Source organism: Pinus tabuliformis, chromosome X (assembly GCF_031772625.1).
Source record: "Pinus tabuliformis cultivar Carrire ecotype Pingquan chromosome X, CPIR1, whole genome shotgun sequence".
Classification (NCBI taxonomy): Eukaryota; Viridiplantae; Streptophyta; class Pinopsida; order Pinales; family Pinaceae; genus Pinus; species Pinus tabuliformis.
Window position 1 is genome coordinate 585,233,939 of NC_142308.1, and position 20,086 is coordinate 585,254,024.

General features: G+C 38.8%; 1 protein-coding gene across 1 annotated transcript; it reads left to right on the plus strand.

Moving 5' to 3' along the window:
- The first annotated feature begins 10,038 nt into the window (after nucleotides 1–10,038).
- Nucleotides 10,039–14,667, plus strand: LOC149141365 (uncharacterized). The gene is made up of 3 exons (XM_089451225.1): nucleotides 10,039–10,605; nucleotides 12,325–13,167; nucleotides 13,435–14,667. Exons 1-3 carry the CDS (start codon nucleotides 10,039–10,041, stop codon nucleotides 14,665–14,667), a joined length of 2,643 nt encoding a protein of 880 aa, XP_089307351.1.
- The last annotated feature ends 5,419 nt before the right edge of the window (nucleotides 14,668–20,086 follow it).

Below are 20,086 nucleotides of genomic sequence, written 5' to 3' on the forward strand. Positions count from 1 at the left end.
CTTTTGTTCTCATCATGAGTTTCCTTTACTACCCTTTCACCATTAGTGACCATTTCTTGTAGCAACTTATTCATATTTATCTTCAATTCTTCCATCTTATCATCCATGCCATCAATTTTAGCATCCATGCCATTCATCTTAGCTTCCATGCCATCCATCTTAGCTTCTACGCCTTTCTTTAAACAATCCATCTTAGCTTCTACACCTTTCTTTAAACCATCCATCTTAGCTTCTACATCTTTCCTTAAACCATCCATCTTAGATTCTATTGCTTTTTGTGCAAGTGACACTTGTTGCACTTGGTCTCGTAATTTTGATATATCATGTTGCATTTCTTCCTCTTATTCATAATTCATGCTAGAGCTTTCAGGTTGCTTACTAGGTGTTTGCATTTTCTTTCCTCGGGGCATAAATTACCGATTCAAACTAATTTTTCAAACCAAGCTTATGCAAAAAATTTAAAAAAACTACACACCTTTTTTCACTTTGTAGAAGCTTGATATTGAATCTAATGTATCTCTGCAATTTCGGATCATCCAGCTCTGAAATTGCGACCTGTAGTAGCCCTCTATGTCCTCTTTCCAATGCCACTAGTCTGATCCAAGTTGGATTCTCCAAGGAAGAGTTATGCACAATCTCCCAAGATGACTTGATTATAGACTAGTTCAGTAGAGAGAACTTGTACGATGTGGCACGAGTCACTGTTTCAACCTTTGGATCTGAAAAAGATATATAAGAAACTACAGTCTGTCCTCTTTCTATACCTTCTTACGAAATTTCAATCCGATGCTTAGAGAGAAATTTACGACGATATTCCCCAGGTCACCTGTTTGGAATGTAATTCAGGAGTCTGCAAAAAGACCAACTTCCTCAGATCATATCTCCGCACATATCGTGCGAAAAGATATGAAATTAGGACCTGAGATTCAGAGCGATTTCTTCTCAAATGGGGTTTTTCTTTAGCTTCTAAAACATCACAGAAAAAAAGTTATAGCAAAAATTCCACGATGACCTGTTTGGAGCAGCGAAACCCTAGAATCCAAAGCTCTGATACCAAATGTTATGAAACCAGCTCACAAAAAGATACAAAAGAGAGATCCACGCCTTAGAATTCAGCCTCTTCAAGGGGGAAACCTCCTTTACATTACATAAATGAGCAGTTCTTCGATGATTCAAATGACAAAACCTCCTTTCTATATATAGGAGTCTAAGGAGTCATAATATAACCCAGCCGACCTAACAATAATAATATAAAGCCACAAAAATAAAAATAGAGGGATTCTATGGGGCATAGTAATAACAATATGGGGACAACAGGGGCACAACAATATTAAGAAGGGATACAACTACAATAGTAATGGGGTAATCACTAGTATTATAGGGACCCAACAAAGAGGATTTAGATTAAATTGATCTATTATATACAAACATTGTTGAAACCACCCCATTCATAAACTGCAAACTCATTGATTTACTGCACACACTTGGAAAAACAAACCTTTAGGCTATGACACCTAGTGATTCATAGGCTAAAATTTACCAGCAGATTCCAAAACTAAATACCCAGATAATCATCAATTGATCACTATAAATTATAGGACCCTAACAGAACCAAGTCAAGGAGTATGAAGATACGAGTCTAGAACAAATCTTAATCAGTCATGATTTTCAAATGTAGTCATGAAATCAAAAAGGATAGTTTGATAAGCTTCATCAATTGGGCTAAGTGGCGTGGTGTCACCAAAACTATCAATCTGATCAGGACTAGGGATTATCCATGGACTATTATTATACGAGATGATGTTAATTGAGGCAACATTGGAAGGAGGAGGAAGAAAAAAAGTTCCCATTAAGGCAAAGTCTTTGAAAAGACCTGCTCTGACATTTTCGTAAGGGATGTTGGTTTTCCCTACATAAGGCACATTACATGTTGAAGAGTTAGAGGAAAAGAAGGCCAACTGATCAATTGTGACAATTTTCCCTTGGTGGGGAAAACGAAGCACACGGAAAAGGGGAAGAAACCACACAAAACATTGCATGAGTCGAACTCTGACCAACTAGAAGTTAGTAATTGAGATTAGCATCAACAAACTCTACTTCTAAATTGACCATCTTTCCTTCCAACTGAATGGGTAAGGAGTTGAGAATACCATATGGGTGGAAACCTCAACCATCGAAAGCTTCTAAAGTGTTCGGAGACTGGTTGAGAGGAGGGGAACCAATGGCTTTCCAACATGATATGGACATGATGCATGTGGATGCTCCTTCATCAACAACAGTTTGGTGGATAGTCTTGCCCATAACAACAACTTGTATAAGAAAAGCAAGTTGAGGTGGTAGGCGAGGAACATGGTTTTCAAGATCAAAAGTAATCAAACTAGAATCCGTGGGATCAATTCCTCCAATAGCAAATAGAAAACCCTTCCATTATGACAGACATGTTCGAAGGACTTCCAAGGCTGACATCCCTAAGGGTGCTTGAGCCAATTCTTACACTACTATAGTGTTGGGAAGCTCGCGCATTCGGATTATAGGATGATTTCCAAAGAACACCTTTAGGGGGTGGTCGGATTATGGAATCAGTGCTAGGTTTCTCAATATGGGGAGGACCAAAACTGGGCGAAGTGGAGGAAGAGGGTACATCAGTGATATCTTTCTCCACCACAAGTTTCTCAGGAGGCAGATAATATTTTGACCTCGTGGCTACTAAAATCATTTATGATCCACTCATGAACACTTGAGAGCTTCCAGAAGTTTGAGTGTGGGGTTGGTCTACCAGTTTCATTTGCTGAGATGGAAAGTTTCCTTCAGCACAACTAGCATCCCTGTGGTTCCTTTCAGAAGACGACTTGCTTTGGCACGTCGAGGGAAATCCTTAATGTAATGATCTTCATCACTGATAAGGAAAGGATATTTAGGCTTTCAATTAGACGAATCATCAGCCGACAGTTTTAGGGAATCCTGTTTAGGGTATCTTGTTTAGCTTTTCCTTTACCCTTCTTCTTTCCTTTTGAGGATTTATCTACTGCGGTAGAATAGACAACATTTACCTCTGAGGCTTTACCAGGATTCTTAGGATTATCAACAGTATTGGAAGTTGCAATGGCCAGAGTAGATTTAGGTTTTGAAGAAGTAGCCAGAGTACTACTAGACCGTTGAGACACAGATCCAATGATGCCATTGATAGGTGGTGATTCTACGGGTTTGGAAGATGCGGGGCCATTTGAAGCTCGTTGGGCACTAGGTAAGAGTTCATATAACATGCGAGATTTTGAATAAACCAAATTCAAATACTAGGCATGGGCGATGCCTTGTTCCTCATTCACACAACCACCCATGGCTATGTATTTAGCGATAAGAGGGATGAATGATTTAGTAAACTATTCAATCAAAATTTGATCTGGGATATCAAATTTGATGAGACGACGCCTACGCCCCCATTCATGGATATGATCAGAGATATGAGTAGAAGTCATTTGTTACAAAGACGTTAAGAGATGGGTTCTAGTCTCATACTGGACAGGAAATTGGAAATGGGTGAGGAAAGCCATGGCCAAAGTATTGAAATCTCGGAAAGCATCATGAGGCAACTTGATGTACCATTTAGCAGCAGCGCTCATTAAAGTGCACTGGAAAAGACGTAATCAGATAGAATCATCGACCCAAGAGTTAGAGGAACACCAAAGGTGGTAAGTCATAACGTGTGCTTGGGGATATTCCCCAGATTTACCTTTGAATTTGGGGCAATCACTAGGTATTTTAGTTGGTACCAGAGGTCAATATGGTGAGTGAAGTATCGAGTCATTCATAAGCCTTGACACATCAAGTAATTCTAACATTGCCAAAAATGGTAGTTGTGGATTGCATGGGTTATAGGGTCTCTGGTATGTACCCAACTAAATATTTCAACCTTGATGAGTTTGGTTATGCCCCCATTATGGTGGGTTTTTTCCATAAGGTGGTTGACCATATAGATATTGACCATGTGGAGGTTTACCATAAGGAGGTTGACCATTAGGAGTTTGATAATAAAGAGGTTGACTATACTAAGTTCGGTGACCATATTGGATGTATGGCATTTGAACAGAAAACTGACCATACTGTTGTTGGTAAGGTCCCTCTTGCATTTGTTGCAACTATGACAATGATTGTTGGTAAGGTCCCTGTTGGGATTGGTAGGAAATTTGTTTCTACGCTGACTGTGAATAAGGTCCCTACTAGAGTTGAATAGGAGCTTGTTGTCGCAGTTGCTGGTAAGGTCCTTGTTGGAATTGGTAGGAAACTTGCGGCTGCAGCTGCGGGAAAGACACCTATGGTTGTGGTTGCAGATAGGAAACCTGCAGTTGTGGCTGCAGGTAGGAATCCTGCAACTGTGGTTGAATAGGAATTTTTGGCCACAGCGAAGGATTACTAGTCCCATAATTATATTTCATTTGAGTACCATACTGCATTTGAGGACCTGCCTGCTGATAAGGAGTTTGGAGATGTTGAGAGCCAGTAGGAATGTAAGGCTGTTGGTAGGAAGGTTGAGTCAAAGGGACTTGATGACCTTGTAAAGGGGTCCCTATGACGTTACCTGATATAGATGGAATTGGCATTCCACCTAGGTTAGAAACAACACCAATAGGTTGACTTTCCCCCGATATGGGAGGAGGGGGTGGATAGTTTCCACTAGAAGCAGGAGGTATGTAGGGCAGAGGAAGTTTCCCCCCAGACATTGGAATAGATGAATTTGTAGGTTGTCCACTCACATTGGGGACCGCAGTTACCGTGGCTATAGTAGGAGGAGCAGAAAGATTAAGAGGAACATGTGTTTCACTTACCGAAATTGTAGGTTGGGTAGGGGTTTGTGTAGTTACCAGCATGTTTGGAACAAACGAGCTGGTAGTAGAAGTGACACCAGAGGACCAAATGGGAATGTGAAACAGTGAATTTACACACGAATCGTCTGAGAAAAAAAAAATCACCAAGAAATTTATAACCTGGTGGAACCAAGAGTGTACTATAAGTAGGAGGTGTGCTTGGCCCTATCGTCATGTAGGGAGCATAAACATAAGGAAAGCCTTCAGGAGGAAGAAGTAACAAAGGATCAATCTCCATACAAGGAATATGAGTTCCAGAAGTTTCCACTGGAATAACTTGCAGTGTCGACCCTTCAGGTGGATTATCACCTTTTATTACCATGATTGGGAACAACTCTCGATTGGGAACCTGAGTCGTTCTAGTAGAAGGACTCAAGGGTGCGTTCGGAGTATCAAAAGGACTATATGGATGTGGAGGTGATAAATACACATGAGAATCTAATTCAAAGAGTGGATTAGGAGGAAAAAGCAATAAATTCGAAATAGGTTAAGGACTAGCCGAAGGAGAGTCCTGGGATGAGCTTACCAACTCTGGAGGTAGTCAAGAAGCAAGGGGTTGGATGCTTAGGACAAGACCGAGTTTAGCTCCTTGGTTTTCAAGGGATTTAGGCTCAACGGTATCAGAACCTACAACTTTAGGTGAATCGGATCCATCAGTATCTCCATAGATATCTGGGGTCTCGTTTGGGACTCTTAGTGGTTCTGCCACAATGTATTTTCAGAAAATGAATCAGAAATGTGTGTTGGTGAATGCTTTGGGCTCAAATCCAATTTTACAATTAACCATTAACATTGAGGACAAAAGGAGATTTTCGTTTCATGATTATTTGTGATTCCGTGGTCGATTGATTTTATTAACAAAAAAAAGAAATAAATCAAAAAGGGGTAAACTAGGCATGAGGGTTTACCAAGCAACCATGAACTGCAATATACACCTTAGCGAAACCGAGGACTTAACGTACGACAGCCAATCTCCCTGAATGTTGTGTTCAATGTATCATGGTATACAAGGTGGCAGACTCAGTTACCTATGGATGGATAGCAACCTATTGGGGACTTCCAAAATATACGCAATGGTACGTGGGAGTGTAGTCAGTAGTAGTGTTGTCTAATGCGTAACCATTCGATGAGAGCATTCCCATATACTTACCATGCGTGGAACACCTCCAATATACCTGAAATTACTAGAGAACGATCTTATACACTTTCATACGTGGAACGGGATTTCAACCCCGAGATACAACACTAGAAAATAACAACAGCTCCTATGTTTAACAACGCCGGAACACGTCTCTAGCCTAGACCTCTAAAAAAAATTTCTTAATGAAAAATTCTCATTAGCTTAATTGAGGTAAATTTTAAGTTGATCTTCAATTAAGTTTCGGTTTTAAGGCTCAAAGATCGATTCCCTTGAACACCTAAGATGCAACTAGAATGAAAAAATGATTATTTTCAGTTCAATGAAATATATCTAACATAGGGAAGAGGTTCACACACTGACACAACAATCAAGTATGCCACAAACAAATATCCCTAACTATATCTTTCACTTTCACTATTTTAATGCACCCAACAAAAAGTAAAATGAGATTCAATTCGTTAACATGCAGCTACATGAATCGTTCACTTTTCTTTTTCAATGCACTCACCGAAGTAAAATGAAATTCAATTCAAATGCACCTACATGAATCTTTTCACTTTTCTTTTTTGAATGAATGAGAATGCACTTCTTTCAGCTTTCAGAATCAAGCAATGTGATCTATGCTCGATTATAATCCAAAAAATTACTTTTTAATGGAATTTAACCTAATGCAATTTCGAAAAGTAAATCTTGAGATAAAAGCTAAAACAAATGCAAGTGTTTTTTCTTTATGATTTCCAAAATAACTAATAATGCTTAATCAATAGCAAAATCAACATTCATTTCACACACACAAGCAGTAATGAGTAAAACCAATTGACCTAAAACCCTAAGGAACCAACTAGAATTTACTTCCACTACTTCAAAGAAATGGGATGAATTTTTCAATTCAACAGGAAATCAACCAAAATACTGAAAAATCCAAAGCACACAGAGTAGGAAGATACCTCAGAGGTCAAGACACACTAGACCTTTCTGACAGAAACCCTAAAAATTCTCAAGTTTCAGGGATCAGCGCGACTGTGACAGTCAAAACCCATGTTGACAGGGCTTTCAGCGCTACTGTAATCGAAAAAACTATGCTGGCAGCACGACTGTTCTAGGATAAAATGTGATGGATGTGAAAGACTTGGAAAAATAAAAATAATTTCAAAGATAAGTCCAGACTTAACACTCCAAAGGACTACCTACTTAAAATGCAGACCCATACTGAATCTAAATTACATATTACTAATATGTTGGCCAAACTAATCAAAAATACCAAACACAAAAAGGAGGTTGGAAGGGCTATCATATCCCTAGTGGAGACACCATTTTGTTATGCGAACAATCCCTTTTGGGGACAAAAGCGATCTCTCTAGTCCTATAAGAGGATCTAGCAGTAAAGTAGACAAACATGTGGAAACTTTCCTAGTTTATATCAAAAAATACAAAGTAAGATTAATGACCTACCTCACTATGATGCTAAACACCCATTGATGTCTTCCTCGATCTTCTCACTTCCAAGTTCAATCCTATTTACATCGTTGTGGATGAGTACATGTAAGGAAGATAAAATAAAAAACAACAAAGACATACATAGCATAATTCATTCTAACATAAACTATATGACAGGTCTATGAGTATCATACCAAATGAATAATGATTTACACACTTACAGAAAGTAAACACATGATGTACTTATTAATAGAAAATGAGGGAAGCATACAACCACTTAAGTCTTGATGTTGGAAGCCTCCTTTAAATGAGTTCCCAAGTCCTAGCCAAGACCTTCAAGCACTCCTTATTCATAGTTTCAACATAGGGATGCAACCAAGTAATGACCAACTCGTTGTGGATAGTGGGGATCTCAAATATAGGGAAGGAGAGGGAGTGAAGGATCCATAAAAGGAGGGAGAGGTTCCACAACTCAAGGGTAAGATCCATGAGAGTAGGATCAAGGAACAAGAATTGGGGATCTTGCTCTAATCCTTATTCACCTGTAACCATCTCGTCATTCTCGGGGCTTCTAATAAGAGAAGCTTCTCCTCCACTTTAGGAAAAACTGCTTGAAGAGGTTTAACGCGGGTTTTCCCATAAAAATTCACACTAGCGGTGCTAGGTCAGAAGAGTGCAACAAGTAGCACGGGTCACCAATGGTGAAAAACGCGTCGATCCTGAAAACTAAGTTTTTGACAAGTTTTCTCAGGAACTCTTTCAAGGCAACTTTTCTTCTATTATTCAAGGATGCTTCTATATATGTTTCATGGTGAATACAGTGACAGCGTTCGTCATTTTGACGCTTTAGGATACAGGACGGGAACTGTGACAAATTATTGTGTAATAAGTACACAGCCCCAAGCATCGAAGGCCTCACATTTCCTCTGGACTTCGGCATCTCAATCCAATATCAAGCACTCAGCCTCCTCAAGATGGTCCCATAGCTCTTAAAGAGCTACCCATCAAGGGTTATACAAGACAAAGGAACCACTGGCATATGTAGTTGTTGATTGAATTTGTCCCCAACCCATATGGTGTTACATATTCTCCCTCGCATGTATGGGCTCCCATGAGATCATCAAATAACCCGACCCTCTCGATGCATTTGCAGATTTCATATCAATCACCACATCTCAACATGCAGCCAATGCATTAGTTATAATCCTAACATCATAGAAACTAATCCATATCCATATCTGGCATATCATATCCATCATGAAAATTCAACATCATTATCATAACAAAATAAATAATTAAGTAGCACATATGCTTAACATCATTAACCTCTCATCAAAACTATATCTAATTGCCACATACCATCACATCATGAAATATAATCACAACATTATACTTCAACATTTCCATATTGACATAACAATTAACTGGAACCATAATCTTATACATAGTACCATAGAGTATCAATAAAATTTAGGCAATTGCACATGATTAAGATGTTTTAAAAAAGAATTATCCAAAAAAATTCCTTTACACAATCCTAATTTTATAGGAAAAATCATCATTATAATCTATTTACTTCCCTTAATTTATGCTTAAACCTTTATACTAAATCTTCATAAAAATGTTAAAATCCATACTTCACTTTGCATGTCATTTCCATTTCAAAATTTCCAAAAACTTTTAACAATTTTATTAACTAGAATAATTTTATGTATGTATAAAATTTTGAGTAACAATTAGAAATACAAACCATATTTCTATTGACAACCAGGTTTATAAAACTTTTACTTATTTTATATATATTTTATAACAATATTATAACATCATTACTTTATTATCATATATCTCCAAATAAAATTAACTATATTATTCATATTTAAAAATTGTGATAATATATTTAGAGTATATATTTTTAAAATATTTTATAATATCATAATATATGGATATATGAATATTAAATATATCAAAAGACCTAAACAAATATCTAATGACCCAAACGGCGAAAATGATCTGGGCTCTGACGTGGCCGCAGGCGGGCAGGTGGCGCGTGCGCATCCCTGCACCTGCATAGTGACAGCATCGACATTAAACTTGGTAATTTTTTGCTCCCGCGATAGCTGTTACCATCCCCTTTCGACCTGTCGGCATCCGTTTCCTGTGCTCTCAATCAACTGACCTTCCGGCGGTTTCGGTGGCGGTTTCCGTTATGGACAAGATGGACATCGAAGAGGAGGCCCTAGATTATACCCTGGATCCGTTGGAGGGACAGGCCATTTTCGGTAGTTGTAGCCCTAACCCTAATTTTGATTGCTCTGCTCTTTCTTACCCGGGTTCCTCGCCGATTGTCTCTCTCCCTGGAACTTCCACCTCGCCACTGCGCTTTGGATCTCTCTCACTGGAGACATCGGGCCTGGATTGCCCCCCGCTATCACCTGGCACTCTCGATATTCTCACTACCATTTCGCCTCCTTCACCCACTTTTGATCTGCATCCTGCCCATAACCCGTCGCCCCCCCTGTTACAAACCCCATACCTTCTGTGTGCCCTAATTCCATTCCCTCGGGCTGCTTCGACTCACCGGTCATCAAGTTTAAAGTCATGACTCCTCAGAAGGATGTGGGCTCGGATCCGCTGACAGAACACCCATCGGCGCCAAGAACGGGGAAGAGAAAGGTCAAGTGCGTGAAACCCTCGGCAAAGGATCTCACCATCACTTTTGGCGAAGATATCCCGATGGGCGAGGTGGTGGATAAGGCCAACAGGGTTCTTGTTGGGCATGTTAGAGGAAGAGCATATTCAGCGACCAGGCTCACCAATTGGGTAAAAGAAATATGGGGGGGCATTCTACAGGAACTTCCAGAGGTTCAGAGCCTGGCCAAAGGTTGGTTTGCTTTACATTTTTCTAAGGCAGAGTATACTAATCTGATTCTTGTGAAATACTGGCATATAGAGATGGCACCAGTCCTTCTCAAGTGCTGGTCCCCTTTTTTCGATCCAGAGCGGGAACAAATTCGAGCAGGACCTATTTGGGTGCGTTTACCAGGGCTACCACTTCAATTCTGGCTGGAAGCAGTGTTTGTCAGGATTGGGAACACCCTGGGTACTTACCTGGAATATGACAAGACCTATGTTCAGTCTAAGAACCATGCACTGGCTAGGATCCTGGTACATTTAGACACAAGGGAGGGCCTAGAAGAGAAGATTACCCTAAAATGGAGGCACTACACCAGGGTTCAGATCTTAGATCATGAGGGCGTTCCGTTCCACTATAGAAGGTGCCATAAGGTAGGGCACGTATTCAAGGAATGCCTTTGCTCTCAAAACCCACAAAACCTTTGGGCTCTCCATCGCCTCAAAAAGGGAAAGCTACAGTTTCGGCCACTCATATCAGCGTTCCTGTCTCTAAACAGCTCAATCTTGGTGAATCCTCAAAGGCTGCGGAGGAGACCTTCAAGTCACCCTTGGCCCCCTGACTCAGGCAAGAGCTGCTGCAGCTGCGGAGTTGGCTCGAAATTCGGGTACTGCCCCTCTCTTTTCCCTTTCCTCTCATTTATCTTCATTATCACATTCCATTGTTTCGTCATTGGAATTATCTTCACCACTGGCACCTGCACTCACTTGCGAGATATCCATCCCTCCGCCCATCATCACCTCTTCCTCCCCTACCTTGCCTCCGCCCCCATCCTCATCTGGGGTTCGGCCACCTCCCATTCGGTATTACCTCATTCTTACAATCTTCGCCCTCAGCATATACCGAATCCTGACTTTCAATCTGGGCTAGGTCTATCCTACTCTGGATCATCTTCACAATCTTCCCGAGGACGTAAATCTTTCCTTTCTAAAGCCATACAGAAAGTCGGTGCAGAAGTTTCCTCTGGCAAGCAATCCACTATGGAAGGGGTTCTTAGAGCATTGCAAACCCCGGGAGGGGTTCCACCATGAAATGCCTCTCATATAATTGCAGAGGTCTGGCTAGTACCTCCAAGAAACTACCCATGTGGAGGTTGATTGATATAGAACCGACGGATATTATCCTACTGCAGGAAACCCTGGGTAATGCTGCATCTATTGAGCAAACCCTATCCACCATCAAGCCTTGATGGCACTTTCATGCCCTGGATGCCATAGGTAGATCTGGGGGATTAGCCATAGGATATAATCCTCGAACCATCAATGTATCTGCCACTTGGGGAGGTGTTGGTTTTATTGGATTGGATCTCTTCTCGGTTGAGCTTGGAATATCCATCAGAATCATCATTGTATATGGCCCCTGCCAGCGGAGAGAAGATATCTAGCAGTCCTTTCTACAATCAAATATCACATCTGTGGATCAGGTAATCATTAGGGGCGATCTAAATTTCTCCATAGGATATGGGGAATCCTGGGGATCACAAGCTCAAGTTGACCCCATGTCCGAATTCTTCAAGGACATATTGGATCAGCATAATCTTATAGATGTCCCCATGATCAAGCCTATGCCCACGTGGAGGAACCGAAGAGTAGGGGAAGCAGCCCTGGCTAGAAGGCTTGACCATTTCCTGGTCAAAATTCCTCTGCTCCAAAGACTATCCAGATACAGACAGTGGGTGGGGTCTGGGGGAATATCAGATCACTCTCCTATTTAACTGGAGATTCTTGGAACTGATGCCAAGCCAAAGGCCCCCTTCAAATTCAATCATGTCTGGCTACAAGATGAGGGATATTCAAGTTTAGTCAGGGATTTTTGGGCCTCCCACCCAATTACAAATCACAGATCAGTGGTAGAAGGGTTCTACCACAACTTATCTTAGCTTAAGAACATAACAAAGGCATGGGCCAAGGAGCAAAAAGCCCAAGGATGAATAGTCGATTACAGACATTGAAGCTAAGTTGAATAACTTAAAGGATGACAGAAATCTAGGCTTTACATCAGCAGAAGATAAAGCAAAGTTGATAGAGCTTGAAAGGAAGAAAGACAAGATTCTCAAGGAGAGAGAAGAATCATGGAGACTGAAGAGTAGGGCTATATGGTTACAGGCAGGAGATGAAAATACCAAGTTTTACCAAAACTTTGCAAAGGGAAGGAAAACTGCGAATATTATTTGGAAAATGCCTCTACCTGATGGAGGGCAAGCTGACAATTTCCAAAAGCTATCCAGATTGGGCACCTCCCACTTCCAGAATCTGTTTAGATCCCCCCAGGAAGCCAATCTAGCAGATATCATTCAAGTGGCTGGTCTATTCCCTAGATATGTGGGGGAGGAAGATGAGAATGAACTTAATTCGCATGTTACCTTGGAGGAACTTGAAGGGGTCTTAAAGTGGTTCAAAAAAGACAAAAGCCCGGGACCAGATGGGTGGACAATCGAATTTTATCTGGCTTTCTATGACTTACTGGCCCAGGACCTGCTTCAGGTGGTGGAGGAATGTCGGACATCTGGCAAAATGTATAATGCCATTAACTCTACCTTTATCGCTCTCATCCCTAAAACTGACTCCCCTGCCTCCTTCAATGACTTCCGGCCCATCTCCCTTTGCAACTGCCTTTACAAGATCATTACCAAAATCATCACAAATCGCATCAGGCCTATTCTATCTCAGCATATTCTCCCCGAACAATTTGCTTTTCTCGAAGATCGCCAGATACATGAAGCCATTGGTACCGCTCAAGAAGCCATCCATTCCATCCGAGTCCGAAGACTAAAAGGCATCATCCTCAAAATTGACCTGGCCAAAGCATTTGATCAAGTGAGTTGGCTTTATATAAAAATGCTTCTTATACACCTGGGCTTCCCCCATCATTTTACTACATGGATCATGGCCTGCATATCGACCCCCACCTACAGTCTTCTCATTAATGGCTCTGCCTCTCCTTTCTTCCATGCTGAAAGAGGACTCAGGCAAGGCTATCCACTATCTCCCCTCCTCTTCCTGATCGTCATGGAGTGCCTAAGTAGACTCATCTATCATGAAAAGCAGAATGGCAGATTATCAGGATTAAAGATTACTGATTAGTGCTACCTGACTCATCTCATGTTCGTGGATGATGTCCTCATCTTCTTAGATGGCAGTATTCGTGATTTAGTTTCCCTTGAAAAGATACTTGCCACTTTTTATAGGGCCACGGGTATGATGGCAAACCATGCAAAATCTACCATTTCTCAGGCTCACACTTCTGCACAGGAGTCCAATTTTGCCCTTCATCGCTTCCCTTATAACCCTCGGCCACTTGACCGGGGCTTCAAATACTTAGGCTTCTGGATCAAGCCTTTGGGACATAAGATTGTCGACTGGACTTGGTTGATCACCAAATTTGAGAAAAAGATATCCCATTGGAGCTATTGCTTTTTATCCCGAGCAGGTAGGCTGGTGCTTATCAAATCCGTCCTGGAGGCAACTCCATTATTCTGGATGGCATTAGCCTGGATACCTAGAAGCATTCTAGCTCGTCTCAAGAAAATCTGCTGCAGATACCTATGGAATGGAGGACAGGACAAAAGAGTCTTTGCTTGGATTAGCTGGAACAAAATTGCTTTGCCTAAGAAGTGGGGTGGATGGGGCCTTAAAGATCTCCCCTCCTTTGTGCATGCGCTAGCTGCAAAAATGGAATGGTCTTTACTTACCAAGCAAAATCTCTGGACATCCATTTCATATCACAAATACATCAGGCCCCTACAAGTTATGGACTGGATTCGATTGCCTGGTTGGAATAGGACAGGCATATCATCGGTATGGAAAGCTCTATTGAGCTCACTTCCCCTCATTCGTAGTCACCTTGCTTGGAGAATCAACGCAGGAATTAGTGCCCGTATTGGGATGGACCCATGGACTGGAGGAGGGGGTAGATGTTACCTTCCGCAAGTGCTTATCTTATTTCTTAACTGGCATAACATAAAAACAATTTCCCATATTGTGGATCATGAGAACTCCACTGTTCTTTCACAAGTTTGGAAATCAGCCACTCAGCTTAACCTGCCTCCACACTGGCACCATATTTGGAACGAAATTACCAGCGCATTGAATGAATCTCATATTCGCATCAAGGAAGGCCCAGACGAGCTCATGTGGGGTAAGGCTGAATCTGGTTTCTACTCACCCAAGGAAGGCTATCTGTGTCTGATCCAAGACAAACAACCTAAAATCATTCTGAGATGGTGGAAGCACATTTGGCAATTAAAATCACCCCCCAGACCAGAATTTTTTTCTGGTGCATCCTCCGAAATAAGGTACCTACTGGGGACTTACTAATGCACAGATCCATGTATGGTCCTCATTGGTGCATACTTTGTAAACAGAGCACCGAATCGACCAAGCATTTGTTTCTCACCTGTAACACAACCAAACAAATATGGATAGACGTGGCTATTGAGATCAGGTTCACGGGTACATGGGAAGGTGATAGCATATCTGCAGCGTGGGAAGCCTGGAACAGAGCACATTCAGGAAAAAACCTACCGTGCCTTCCTCTGATCATATGCTAGGTAATATGGCTGGCCAGAAATAAACTGACTTTTGAAAATGGCACAATCTGCTGGTAGTCTATTATTGCAAAAATCATTGCTTCATATCATGAACTTCCCGAATATTCCCCACCGCAGCCACGCAGACCATCTGCTCCCGATCCTATTGACTATTCCATACCATGGCCTTACTTCGATGGTGCTACTCAACAACATGGATGTGGGGGGGGCTTCATTCTTCACCTCTCAGCACAGCATTACTTCAAAGTCAAGATGGGTCTTGGCGAAGGAACGAACAATTTCGCAGAACTTATAACTCTTCGACATCTTATGCACTTTGCTTTAAATCATAACTGCAGAGATATACAGATCTTTGGTGACTCAAATATTATTATCAATTGGATCAACAAGATTACTAGATGTCACGCACACACACTTTTAAATATTCTGGACGAAGTGATGCATTTCAAATCTCTTTTTAATACCATCCTTGTTCGTCATATCTACAAGGAGCATAACCACAGTGCCGACAGATTATCCAAGGAAGCCACGCACCTGCCAAGAGGACAGTGGATAATCCACGAACAGAGGGGCATCACACAGTACCAGTACTACCACAGGCCTTATATAGATCAAATATACCAACAGGTGGAGGGTTTCTAATTTTTGTAGAACTACCGTCCATACATGAAGATGTAGATAACTTAGTTTTTTATTTATGATCAACACCCTGCGCAGTGTAATATGTTTATAAGAACTCTATACAACATCATCCTGTGTGATGATTTTTTTATTTTTGACATAGGAATTCACAGGAATGGAGTTGCAGATATTTTGGACATACTGATACAAATCTCATATGCTGAATAGCATATACTATATATAATTTTTCAACATATAATGAAAGATTACGATTTTTCCAATGGAAAAAAAAAAAAAAAAAAAAAGAAGAAGAAGAAGAAGGAGGAGGAAGAAAAAAAAAGAAAAAAGAAGAAGAAGAAGAAAGAAAAAAGAAGAAGAAGAAGAGAAAAGAAAAGAAAAGAAAAAGAAGAAGAAAGAAAGAAAGAAAGAAAAAGAAAATAAAAGAAAAAGAAAAAAAGTAAAATAAAATAAAATCTAATGACCCAAACTATTTAAAAATAAAAATAAAGTGACTATATAAAATTTGATACATAGTATTCGTGATATTATTTTTACATATTTTCCAAAATATTTAAAATAATAATTTAAAACTAAGTGAGAGTTAAATAAAACAAAATACACCTTATAATCATGAAATAACTTAGGCCTAAAAGTCATGTTGTGATTGAATTATAAGTGAATTATAGTAGTCCATTTTAGCAATAGAATTAAGTTAACCTAAGTTAATTTAAACTAACCAAAATTAGAGGTTGTGGATTAAATTAAACTCCCCAAATCAAAGGTTGTGATTCTAATGACTTTATTACCCAAAAGGCATATTTGAGTTGAGGCTAATAAAATATAAAATAAAACAAAACAAAATCCAAAAATAATGATTGAAACGTTGTTTAGGTTTTTTTATCATATTTTTATGGCGCCGCAAATACTTAGACTCCTCCAGATTCGAAGGGTCTCATGAACGCCCAAATATATGTGTTATTACTCTTAGTACTAAATAATCATTCAAAAGTTATAAAATATAAGTTGCAACTAAACTTTAGTGATTTGTGCCTTCTCATATATGTATTATTTTATCATCAAATTTTATAGTTTTATATGTATAATAAATAAGGAGAAAATGTTAAGGCATAACATTTTTTTTAATAAGATTTGGTATGTAAATGGTTTTATAAAAGTTTATAGGTCTCTAGGTTGTAATCTAGCTATGATATTATATGTAATGATTCAGAATTAAATATGTAAACTAATTATATTAACATTGTGATAATAATTGATACAAAACATTCAACTGATTTAGCTTTGAATTTTTGAAACTATTAATATAGAAGACTTGTCTAGGACGACGACATACTTTACTACTGATTTCAGAGTTGTAATTCTACCCGAATCTTTTTTACCGCAACAAAGTTTTGGGGACGACTCTCCACCTAACCATAGGCGCAGCGGCACGGATTCCTTCTACAATTGGTCACCCCCGAGCCTTCAATCAACTACTAATGCCATGAAATCTTTTGTCTTGCAACAATCTCTTTCGAAAAGAATGAATGCTTCTCATCTCCCTTTTCAGCCATTAAATAGAACCAATTGTTCCAAAAATAGAAGGGGATTCGAAAGAGATCTGTATGCACACAATCCATGTGTCAACATGCCAGCTTTTATTTCTTTGTTTTAAGTTTTACTTAACTCAATATATTGTTTTTTAATTTAACTCTTTCTTATTGTATTCCTTCTACTGTCTGTTAACTGCATTTATTCTTATTATTTTTATAATTTATTTATATATATTTATTTAGAATTTCAATTTATTATTTTTTTATTTTATTTATTTACTATTATTATGTTAGATCTAAAACTTTTGTGATCCATAAAGTAGAGAGCAGTCTTTCAGATTAATCACATAGTAAGGATCAGGTTGATGTTTCGAACCAACTAGTGTGGTTCATCCTCAAGACAAGGTGAGAAACCATACGTATGGTTTCTCACCTTGTTGTGAGGATGAACCACACTAGTTGGTTCGAAACGTCGACCCAATCCTTACTATGTGATTAATCTTAAAGACTACTCTCTATACTATTATTATATTTTCTTCTTTATTTATTTGCTATTATTATCTTTTTTTATTTAGTGATATATTAATATTATTTCATCTATTATTATTATTATTGGTATTATTAATTGATTTATTATTACGGGGCATTACACTAATGTCGGCCAATGCATGACATGAGATTATTGGAGTTGTCTCTTCTAGCTCTAGATCTTGTGAAGCTTCCACTTCTTGATATTCTTCATCTTCACAATCTATGTAGAATAATTTCTTCTCACTACATTTATGTCCCTTACTATATTTTTTGCCATAGTTGAAACACAGTGCCTTTGCTCTTTCTTTCATTCATTTGTTGAGGGTTCAACCTTGTCTGTTTAGGAAAGGGAGCATGATTTTCTTTATAGTTATTAGTTACCAATTTTCTAGTGACTATATTTTTAATTTCAACTTTCCTTGCCAAACTAAAAGCATGCTCTAGAGATTTAGGTTCAAAGAGATGTGCCTCATGTTGGATGTTTTCCTTTAAAGTTTCCATAAATAGGTCTAACAAGTTATCCTCTGAAATATTTCTTATTTTGAGACTCAAATTTTGGAATTATTGAATGTGCTTTGTAACTAGACATTTTATGTCAAAGATATACCAATTGACTAAAGAATGTGTTGCTCTTAATATCTCCATAATGTGTTATTGGTTCCTTTGTAAAAATGGACCAGGATATAACATAATCATTTTTTCTTTCACAAATCCATTGATACCATACATGTTGGTTTTGTTCTAAAAACACTAAAAGAAAAAAGGCCATTGGTGAGGGCCGAAAATGGCCACCATAAGCTCATTGGTGACAGTCAAAAGAGCCTTCATCACTAAAAATTGAATGTCACCAAAGGTGGCGTCGCCAAAAGTATAGGTTTTGTGGTAACATTCAAAATTTGTCACCAATAATGATTTATAATGACAGATAGTAACCGTCACCATTTCATATGAGAAATGGTGACGAGCTTTAGCCTCCCTCATGAAAAAATTGAACGTCACCAAAGGTGGTGTCGCCAAAAATATAGGTATTGCGTTGACATTCACGGTCCATCACGAATAATGATTATAATGACGGATAGTGACCGTCACCATTTCATATGAACAACAATGATTTATTGTGATGGACCTTTCATGACCGTCATTGTTGATGCATATATATGGTGGCGTTCATTGACCATCGCCATTTCATATTTTGGTGAGGGTTTGAAAAATGTCACCATAAGCTCATTGGTGATGGTCAAAAGAGCCTCTGTCACCAAAAATTTATCATCACCATTCCATATAAATATCATGGCATGATGAAATCCAACCATAAACCTCCTACTTATAAAGCAGGTGCTCTTCCATTGAGCTAACACCCTTTAAAGAATTAGACTTTAAAAAATTGGACCTTGAAACTTTATAAATTATAAATTCTACAACTTTTAATAAATTATAAAACTTTGTAAATTCTTGGAAAATCTTTTACTAAACAAGCAAATTAGCATCAAAGTTGTCGGTCCCTACCTAATGGTTATGGAAGTTATGAAAAGTGAGTGGAGGTAAGATACTCAATATGTTCAATTGAATACTGAATTAGAAGTGAAATTTTGAAGACATTTATAGCCTATAAATGACCTAAAATATGCAATTACACCAAAGATTGATTTCTCACCTTGTGAATCATGTAAATTTGTTGTGACAGCATAAAAAAATTGCATCTAAAAGACTAATTTGCATGCCATAAAGTAAAAACAGCGAGTATATATGATGCAATTATGAATAATGAGATAAATTCTTGAATCTTATTGGCTATGGGCTCTAGAAAACAAATTGGGAGGGCTTCTCGTTAAAAATGTCAAAATACAACAATCAATAACAATGATCCTGAAATCTCACCACTAAACAAATGTTAAAATTATAAGCACAAAGTTTCTAACATCCATTACACAAACAAAATATCCAAGGGGCATTGAAACACTTCCAAATCCACACCAAGCATGAGTATTCAAAGATCCAATTGCATGGATACAATGAAAGCACTCTATACCTCTCAATGATAAATATGTCCTCTCACAAGTACTTCAACTAGCAAAGGGGTGTGAAAACTTCATCAACATGCTATTCCATTGAAGGAGAGAGATAAGCCTTTCAAACAAAAACATAGGCCTACAAAACAAAATCTAGCTCCAATTATATATAGTGAACTATAGAGGAAGTTAGAGGATAAGATCATTATTCCCAAAAGGTATTCATCATAGGTAATAATTTGGGGCCAAAAAAAAAATGATGAAATAAAGTGTATGTGTGTAAATTGAAACAATTGTCTCTCAAACACAACTACCAACTGCCAAACATGGACCATTTGCTGCAAAAAGTGATGGTGAAACTATCATGTCTACCTTGGATTCATTTTGAGGATATAATTAGGTTCTAGTAGAATAGGAAATTCAACATAGGATTGCTTTCACTACACCATGGAAAACCTTCATGCACTTGAGGATG

Bases quoted from the DNA above. Each gene is read 5' to 3' on its own strand.
- LOC149141365 (XM_089451225.1), top strand. From the start codon at position 10,039: ATGACTCCTCAGAAGGATGTGGGCTCGGATCCGCTGACAGAACACCCA. The intron at 10,606-12,324 runs GTACATTTAGAC...AATAACTTAAAG, and splicing joins ATGCACTGGCTAGGATCCTG to GATGACAGAAATCTAGGCTT. The intron at 13,168-13,434 runs GTGAGTTGGCTT...ATTACTGATTAG, and splicing joins TGGCCAAAGCATTTGATCAA to TGCTACCTGACTCATCTCAT.